Source organism: Physeter macrocephalus, chromosome 21 (assembly GCF_002837175.3).
Source record: "Physeter macrocephalus isolate SW-GA chromosome 21, ASM283717v5, whole genome shotgun sequence".
NCBI classification, from domain to species: Eukaryota; Metazoa; Chordata; class Mammalia; order Artiodactyla; family Physeteridae; genus Physeter; species Physeter macrocephalus.
Genome location: NC_041234.1, coordinates 79,637,585 through 79,647,274, shown reverse-complemented (window position 1 = coordinate 79,647,274; position 9,690 = coordinate 79,637,585). Strand labels below are relative to the sequence as shown.

At 40.5% G+C, this 9,690-nt stretch overlaps 2 protein-coding genes across 2 annotated transcripts; one reads left to right on the top strand and one right to left on the bottom strand.

The window, feature by feature from the left end:
- Positions 1-456: 456 nt before the first annotated feature.
- On the bottom strand, positions 457-768 carry LOC112062779 (histone H2B type W-T-like). The gene has a single exon (XM_024117739.2). It carries the CDS (start codon positions 766-768, stop codon positions 457-459), a length of 312 nt encoding a protein of 103 aa, XP_023973507.2.
- A 6,198-nt stretch (positions 769-6,966) lies between these two features.
- Positions 6,967-7,371, top strand: LOC112062778 (uncharacterized). Its single transcript, XM_024117738.1, has one exon. The coding sequence runs from the start codon at positions 6,967-6,969 to the stop codon at positions 7,369-7,371; it is 405 nt and encodes a 134-aa protein (XP_023973506.1).
- The last annotated feature ends 2,319 nt before the right edge of the window (positions 7,372-9,690 follow it).

Genomic DNA, 9,690 nt, shown 5'->3' with positions numbered 1-9,690 from the left:
TTTATCTCTGGCTATATCACACATAAAGTATCTCTAGCAAATTCCACAACATCCTCCCAGTGAATGAGAATTAAAATGCAAGGTAAAATTAATACAAAAATAATTTAGACCTTAAGGAATTCTATAAAGGCTGACCTAGAACTAAAATGACTGTTCAGGTAAGCTATGAAATGCAATATGCTTAAGGAATATTCACAATTTTCATTGGAACAAACTGCACTACAGATATATATTCAAGTAGAATTGATAATGTTTGATGTTTACTTCAACTTAAAAACGTTCTAGTGACAGGCAGTATGGCACAGGTCGAAAAACTAGAGTCAATTTGACTCTTCAGTGCTACAGGTCTTTTCCTGACAAGTGAGTGGCTCTGAAAAGACCCTTAAGTTTGCGAGGCTCAGGTGGTTCTGAAGCAGCCCACTTGAGGATGGTGTGCCGGATGACTGCCTTGGTGGCCTAGGACATGGCGTGCTTGCCAATCTCCCTGGGCAGCAGCAGGGGCACGGAGGTCTGGATCTCTCTGAAGGTGATGGTGGAGCGCTTGGTGGAGCTGGCCAGGGGTGCAGACTCCTCGGCGATGGGCTCGAAGATGTCCAGGCCCTCGTGAACCTGCTTCAGAACCCTGGGGAAAGAGGTGATGAAACTGTCCGGGCAGCAGCGGCGACAACACCTTGGCATCTTCTGCTTTGGGCGCTTTGGTTCGGCTTCTGTGGGCTCTTTGGTGCCGAGGCTTTCCTCAGAAGAAGTCTCACAACAGGGCTCGGCCATGTCGGAGCCAACTTCCCCACAGCTCAGAGGAAAGGACAATGAGGATGCTGAGGGCCAGTGGGCAGGTTTATAATCCCTGCCTTCTGTGATGTCACAGGCAATGTCCATATCTGACTGGATAAAATGCAAGGCAGGGAGGCCTGTCACTAAGGCACCCCATGTCACGTGTCTTTGCATGTCACCCTGCTTGGCCTCCCGTCAACTAATGAGAGTGGAAATCTGGTGACCTTTAAACTTTCCGTGACCACCACTAGAAAAATCTTTGAACTATGCCGCATGTAGGAAAAGGTCATCCGTTCACTTCAGCTGATTTATGCCTACTCTTTATGCATGAGAACTTTGCAAAGATGTCCCCGAAGTCACCAACATTGAAGAAAAATCAGTTTGAGTTCCCTGAGAGGGTCTCCATAACTCAAACCTTTGCCACCATCAAAATGACTCTGGCCACTTGGGGGCCATTTTACTCAATACAGAATTTTTTCTTTCCGTGGCTGAGCCACCGTGCTTGAGCAGGAACTCTCTGACTTGGTCAGCAGAGTGCTCCTTAAAATCAGTCGTAGGACATAACTGACCAGCCCTTACCTCCAATTCTTATCGAACTTACAGGGAATCAGAAAGAATAGTAAAACCGTGTTCTCCAAAGACAGGCCACAAACAGAAATCGAATACTTGTACATAAATACTAAAAACATTTAACATTTAGCAAATGTTAATTTTTTAACATTACTTAGGTACCCAAAATACCACACATAGTGGAACTGATGAAAAAATATGTGTTAGTTGGAAGAAATTATTTTTCTAATTCCCTAGACACCTTCAGAGTGAGAAGAAAATAATCAGTAAAAGGGAAATATTTAAAAATTAGAAACATATTCCTTTCAAAAATCTACTTAATTCAAGCAAAGTATATCTTTAATGTATTTATGTAAAAATAAATTACAGACATTGAGCCAAAAAGGACTTAGGAAGACTTGAAGAAATGGAGGTCTTCAATGAGCTAAGATCCTAATGGTCAGGTTTCCAAGTGTGTTTCCTGTGAGGGCTTCAAGGAGCGGCTAGTTCTACTGCTAAGAAAATTGTTCCAGGGCTTCCCTGGTGGCACAGTGGTTGCGCGTCCGCCTGCCGATGCAGGGGAACCGGGTTCGTGCCCCGGTCTGGGAGGATCCCACATGCCGCGGAGCGGCTGGGCCCGTGAGCCATGGCCGCTGAGCCTGCGCATCCGGAACCTGTGCTCCGCAACGGGAGAGGCCGCAGCTGAGGGAGGCCCGCGTACCGCAAAAAAAAAAAAAAAAAAAGAAAATTTTTCCAATCATGAAAAGATAAATGCCATTTTTTATTACTGGTAAATACCACATGATGATTAAACCGTGAAAGAAAGTTTACAACAGGGAATTCTTTGAACCATAATGATAGTGTTAATATAAACCCCAAAGCTACAGGAGGACGCCTTTGTGATTACAAATTCTCCAGGAGACTTTTCCTGACCCCAAATCTAGGACATGGAGTAGAATTCTTTTTTTTTTGGCATCTTCCCTTTCCATTAGAAAAAGTCCAGATTTTCATTAAGGGTGCAGTCATTCAAGCAACTACAATTATTAAAGATCTCAATGAACTATTAATTTCTGTCACTTTTCACACAAAGGTGAGCATTTTCAATAATGCATATAAATAATTTTGTCAAGTAATTTTTCATGTCTTGAATGGAAATTTCCCCCATTTTCTGTTCCATTTCTTGACCAAAACAGAAGTGTAAATGACCCTTTAAACTACTCTGCAACGTAAAAGACAGCTAACACTCATACTGGTGCCATGGAGGTACCTCTCCAAGGGGTTGTCCAGCAGGATAGGCAGATGTTTACTTATCGGCTCAGAACTCTCAAACAGCAAAGCAGAAGCTATGTGTCCTCTTACAGATTAGCTCTGTAATGGGCATAACATCACTTCTTTCATACGCCATTGGTCAAAGCAATTATAGGCCAGCCAGAGTCAAGAAGCAGGGGAACAGACATGCTTAATCCATCAGAGAAGTGTCTGGGAATGAGCAGCCTTCACAAGTCTAACAAATAGTGCCACACAACACATGCTTTTTGAGATGCGGCTGGGTGCCACACACATGATATGTCCATAGCACAATGTCCTGGTTTCCTTGGGCCACAGTGTTAAACTATGGAATACTTTCCCACCTGACTCACTCTTATCTGGGTGAACTCCTGCATGCAGTGAATCCCTATAATCCAGGGCAAACCTTTCCCTCTGGTGGCATGAAGTTTCTGACCATTGTAGACATACCATCCCCCTACTCCTGGGCCCCTGGACATAGCAATACAGACACACAGATTGACAGCAAGGAGAATGTTTCGAGTGAGTACATGCTGAAAAGAACTCTACCAGAATCTGGTCTGAATATCAGGTCTTACTTTGATTGCCTCATTAATGACCCTAACTCCAAGTAAGACTACATTTGAGCTACGGGGGTTTAGGACTTCAATATAAGAATTTCAGGGGACGCAATTCAAAGTACATGTGATATGAAACCTGAGCTGTAGATTGGCACATGTGCTGACTTCCATCATATTGATTATTTAGTTTCCCATTAAGAGAAAAAAGGTGACTTCATTCATCCTCTTTTCACTCCGACTATTCATTGCTTAGTTTAATTTTTTTTATTTTTAGCTTCTTACTTCTGTGAAGAGAGAAGATACTCAGTGATTTCAATCCTCAGAAATTGTTTATGACTTTCTTAACAGTAAAGGTTGAAGTAAGGTCCAAATTTCCAATTTTAATTAAATAATTCCCAGACATGTAATATACAGCATGGTGGCTATAGTTAAATACGGTATTGTATATTTGAATGTTGCTAAGAAAGTAGACCTTAAAAGTTCTTATGACAGGAAAAAAAATTTTGTAACTGTGTGTGGTGGTGGATGTTAACTAGAATTATTGGGGTGATCATTTCATAATATATACATATATTGAATCATTATGAAACTAATGTTTTATGTCCATTATATTTCAATAAAAAAGACTAATTGAGGGAAACAGGTTTACTAGTTCAATAACAAATTATAAGCAACCCTGGAAAATAGTATTAATATAGCAAACATATCCCAATCAAACTTATTCAACATTATCTTTATTCCAGAATTCATTGAAAACATAAGAGAAAAGCCAAAAGTGGTACAGAAATATCAAAATCAAAAAGTTCAAGGAAAAAAACCTATTCCCCGTTCCCTAAGATCTGGAGATGCTACTCTAAGTCATTCAGATGAATCTGATTCTATTCCTTCCAAGTCTGTAATCTCTTCTTTTTGACAATGCAAACATTATATGAACAAAAGATTAAAGAAATTTTACATAATCAATGAGATATAGCTGGACAGAGGATTGGTGAACTAGAAGGCAGATAAAATAATAGAAATAATACAGAATACTTCACAGAAAGTAAAAGAAAAAAAAAAGGATAAAAGTGAGGCAAAGACACTCAAGGAACGGAGTAAGTAGGTGATAAGTATCACAAAGGCATTCCAGAAGCATAAAACTGGGTGAATATTGGAAAAATAATATTCAAAGGAAAATGGCTGGTAATTCCCAGAGTTAGGGGAAGCCATAAGTTCCTCCATTCAGGAAGCAGACCTGACAAATCATAGTAAACCTTCAAGGTAACCCTAGAGATCAAAATAGCAGACAAAAAGACACAACGCCTAAAAAAGGAATACCAAATAGTGTGACTGCAGACCTCTTTTTCTTAATAAATTGAAGCCAAAAGCAAGTGCTGAGAGAAAGTAACTGTCATCCTAGAGTTGCATATCTAGCCAAGGTATCATTTAATAGTGAAGCTATGCTACACATGAAGATGGACCTCCCCAAACCACACTCAAATGTAGACTTGCTCCACCGGCTGCTGAGAGTACAGTCAGGTGCTAATCCTCAGCCATTGACCCTTTCAGATATTTCCTCAGCTTCAGAGAGCTAATTTGCCCAAAGTTAGGGACTTCCTGAGATGGTCACATCCAATGTCTGAACAAGGGGAGGGTATAAATATATGGCTCATCCCATCCTCAGATGGTACTCCTGATTAACATTCCTACATAATTAACCCCATCTCAGTGCCGGCTTCCTTCTAGAGCTTAACTGAGAAATAAAGACTTTTGAGAAAAATGAAATCTTATCGTGTTTACATCAACTGACACCATGTTAAAGGAACTTCTAAAGAATGTAATTTAGGAAGATGGAGAAAGATCACAGCAGATGATCTGAGATGCAGGTAGGAATGTTAATAGAATAAATTAGCAAGTAGAGGTAAATGTAAAACAATGACTGTATACAAAAGTTGCAATAATGATTACAGTTCGCTTGAAGAATCAAGTAAGCGAGACATAGCTAAATACTGCAATGATGCAACACTTGGATGATCAGAGTGTCCAATGAGAGCAGCTCATGTCCTGTTCACTGGTTTGGCCAGTGATGGACTGGAAGCTTCTGAGCCACAACCTTTGGCTCAATGTGGGAAAGTGGCCAGGGAAAAACAAATAAAAGCATTCTTGGGAGGTTCAGACTTGGAGATTGTGGAGGAAACTGGAGGGGTTCCTTCCGTGTTGTTTGCTTGCTGGCTTGTTTTTAATCACTGTAAGTTAATGATTTGAATTCAGACATTGTACTGTATGTGTCTCTTGTCCCTTGTATACAAATAAGGGAAGGATTTGACTACTAACTCATCAAGTGGGAGTTTTGTATTTTCATCGGTAAACGGGATTCTTCAGAAATAAGGAACGGAAAGCTTCCTTCACTGGTTTTGTCACCATATTACATTTTCTGGTAATAAAGATTAGCTTTCCCCTTTCATAACTGGAAACATTTTATGAGCAGTCGAATTAGCAGTTCTTTAAAAGTGCAAATAGAAACAGCTTTGGAATCCTGACCATTTCAGATGAAACCACATTGATGAACCCCCCGTTTTTCAATTCTTCTTAAGTCATTTGTTGATTCAACTTCTGCAATTCATTGGTAAGGAAACACATTAAAGAAATGCCTTTGTACTGTCATGTATTCTTGCAAGAAATATGCTTTTATTTTAAAGAACTTCCCATTTATTCCTTCCGTTCTTCCTATGGTGTTTTCTTAGAGAATTAAAGTAATCATTGATTTCAATCAACAACTCTTATGTTTGGTCACAAATTCAAGCATGTGGGGTATTTTGAGGACCTAAGGAATGTTAAGAACATTTTATATTTGAGAAATCTTTAAGTATTTTTACTAATTTTAAAAGTATTCCCATTTCTATTTGTGTTCCAACTTTGGACAATGTGGCTTTGATATTTCAATTTTTTCTAATTCACTGGGGGTTTTGATCATAATTGGAGGCAGTAGATGGTCAATTATGTCCCATGATTTTGAGGAACACTCTGCAGACCATGTCAGAGACTTCCAGCTCAAGCCACGGAGGCTCAGCCATGGAAAGACAAGCTACTATGTGGGAATAAAGTGGCCGCCAAGTGGCTAAAGTCATTCTGATGGCGGCAACGGCTTGAGTTAGCGAAGTCAGACTCGCTCAGGAAGCTCAAACTGATTTTTCTTCAGTATAGGTGACTTGGGTGACATCTTTTCAGAGTTCTCATGCATAAATAGTAGGCATAAATCAGCTGAGGTGAACTTTGCCTACATGGGGCATAGTTCAAAGATTTTCTGGTAGAGGTCACGGAAAGTTTAAGGTCACTCTCAGCCATGGAAAGGTAAGATTCTGTGTGGGAGTAAAATGGCCACCAAGTGGCCAAAGTCATTCTGATGGCAGCAACGAGGTCAGACTCGTTCAGGAAGCTCAAACTGATTTTTCTTCAGTGTAGGTGACTTGGGTGACATCTTCTCAGAGTTCTCATGCATAAATAGTAGGCATAAATCAGCTGAGGTGAACTTTGCCTACATGGGGCATAGTTCAAAGATTTTCTGGTAGAGGTCACGGAAAGTTTAAAGGTCACCAGATTTCCACTGTGAATGGTTGACTGGAGGCGAAGCAGGGGGCCATCCAATCACACGTGACATGGGGTGCCTTAGTGACAGGCCTCCCTGCTTTGCATTTTGTCCAATCAGATATGAACATTGCCCGTGACGTCAGAGAAGGCAGGGAGCATAAACCGACCAACGGCCCTCAACTGCCGCCCTGTCCTGTCCTTCCCTCTGAGCTGTGGGGAAGACGATTCCGACATGTCTGAGCCTTCGTCTGTGACGTCTGAAGAAAGCCTGGGCACCAAGGAAGCCGAGCCCTCCAAAGCCGAGCCGAAGGAACCGAAGCAGAAGGCAGCGAAGCGCCACCGCCGCCGCTCTGACGGCATCGACAGCTTTGCCACCTATTTCCCCAGGGTGCTGAAGCAGGTCCACCAGGGCCTGAGCCTCTCGCAGGAGGCCGCGAAGGTCATGGATTCGTTCGTTCAGGACATCTTTGAGCGAATCGCCGACGAGGCGGCGCGCCTGGTCCGCTCCAGCAAGCGCTCCACCCTCAGCTCCAGAGAGATCCAGACCTCCGTGCGCCTGCTGCTGCCTGGGGAGATGGGCAAGCACGCCGTGTCCAAGGCCAACAAGGCCGTCATCAGATACACCACCGGCAAATGAGCTGCCTCCGGACCACCTGAGCATCGCAAACCAAAGGCTCCTTTCGATATGGGAACATATGTATATGTATAGCTGATTCACTTTGTTGTAAAGCAGAAACTAACACACCATTGTAAAACAGTTATACTCCAATAAAGATGTTAAAAAAAAAAAGGCTCTTTTCAGAGCCACTCACTTGGCGAGAAAAGTCCTGTAGCTCTGAAGAGTCCGATCCACTCAGTTTTTGCCCTGTGCCATACTGTCCATCTTTAAAACATTTCTACCCTGAGGGAAATATAAACCTCATCAACTCTGCTTGAGTATATGTCTGCAGTGCCATTCGTTCCATGGAAAATCGCGAACATTTCTTAAACATATTGCATCTCGTCGCTTTCCTAAATGGTCATTTCTATTCGTGGTTTCTCTGTCACCCATTTTAGGGATCTTTATGGTCAAAATTCTTTCCATAAAAATTCCATTGACCTTTTGAATTGTCATTCACCCACCTTTATATAGAAGCATCATCCAGAGATTTTTATCTGGGATAGAGTAACCGATAAAGTGCAGTAGCAGATATAAAAATCACACTTACATGTTCATACTCTTTCAACATATCTGAACTCTGAATTCAGATTTTAAATACATAAAGTAGGACACAACGCAGTATAAAATTAGATAAATCTAATTTTCTAGAATCAAGCACTATACCTTCTGAAATTTCTATTCTGTCTAATTCAGATTTCTCTGATTTTATTTATTTTTCTTGGAGCCTATAACTTTTCGATATTTATCCAAACACCTTGACTGAACTGCAGTGCTGCTGCGTGGATGATGGGATCGTCCAATGACAGCAGCTGTAGCCAGCATGTCCAGAGCAGCAGCCAATGAGGGACTGACAGCCCGTGAGCGAAAGCAATCAGCCCTAAGTGTGGTGGGGTGACCAGGGCTGAACCAAAAACAGCCATCCTGTGATACTCAGACCAGAGATCCAGCGGGAAAGAGGTGTGATTGCCTCGTTGTTATTTTTTCCCTTTAATTAGCTGCTTTTAACCATGGTGATTTCAGTACAGGCATCCAGATCTGGTAGTGGGACATGTCTCTACCTCCTTGCCTGAAAATAAGAGGAGGATGTTCAGCAATTAAGAGAACTAAGATGACTCCTTTCTTTTCTTTTGTTTTTTTTTTTTTGGTTTTTTTTTGTTTTATTGGTTGGATATTTTTAATATGGAATTAGACAAAATATTTTTGAAAATTAAAGAGAATTTAATAGAAATAATGCCTTAGAAACAAAGATATTGTTTTACAAATATCAGTTTTCAGAGATTATAAATGATTAGGTACCTAAATAACATACGTAATATAATCATTTAAGTAGTGAAAAATTTGACTTTTCGAACAGAATATACTAACAACTATGTAGACTAGAGATTGAACAGCAGAAGTTAGGTTGTAAAGGAAAAAAGACAACAGTGGCTTTTTTGATCTTTAGTCTCATTACACACTGCATATACATCAGGAAGTGATAAATGAAGTCTGTATTACAGGGTGTGCTTAGGAATCTAAGATAAGGCAAACACACACTTAGGATTGTCATTTGTACATTTCCAACACCACGTTTCACAGATAAATCTGAATCCAGCAAACTGAAATTTCTAGAGTGGTCAAAAAATTTAGAAAGAATATGAGATTTGCTAATAACTTTCAGTTTACTTGAAATACATAAGAATTGAAGAATTAGAATATATCTAAGACAGAAGGGATAATATTAGTTGTTCTTAAAATAAAAATATAGATATTTGCTTGGAATTTTATAGCTTTTTGGACACATATACTATATGAATTATATATATAATATATAATTTTCAATCTCATGTATGTTTGGGTTTTATATTTTTATTTTCTTTAACATCCTTATTAGAGTATAATTGCTTTACAATGGTGTATTAGTTTCTGCTTTATAACAAAGTGAATCAGCTATACATATACCTACATCCCCATACCTCCTTCCTCTTACGTCTCCCTCCCACCCTCTCTATCCCACCCTTCTAGGTGGTCACAAAGCACCAAGGTGATCTCCCTGTGCTATGCGGCTGCTTCCCACTAGCTATCTATTTTACATTTGGTAGTGTATATATGTCCATGCCACTCTCTCACTTTGTCCCAGCCTACCCTTCTCCCTCCCCGTGTCCTCAAGTCCATTCTCTCGTAGGTCTGCGTCTTTATTGCCATCCTGCCCCTAGGTGCTTCATAGCTTTTATCTTTTTTTAGATTCCACATATATTGTTAGCATACAGTTTTTGTTTTTCTCTTTCTGACTTACTTCACTCTGTATGACAGACT

Coding starts and splice junctions, on each gene's coding strand:
- LOC112062779 (XM_024117739.2), bottom strand. CDS start 768: ATGGCCGAGCCCTGTTGTGAGACTTCTTCTGAGGAAAGCCTCGGCACC.
- LOC112062778 (XM_024117738.1), top strand. CDS start 6,967: ATGTCTGAGCCTTCGTCTGTGACGTCTGAAGAAAGCCTGGGCACCAAG.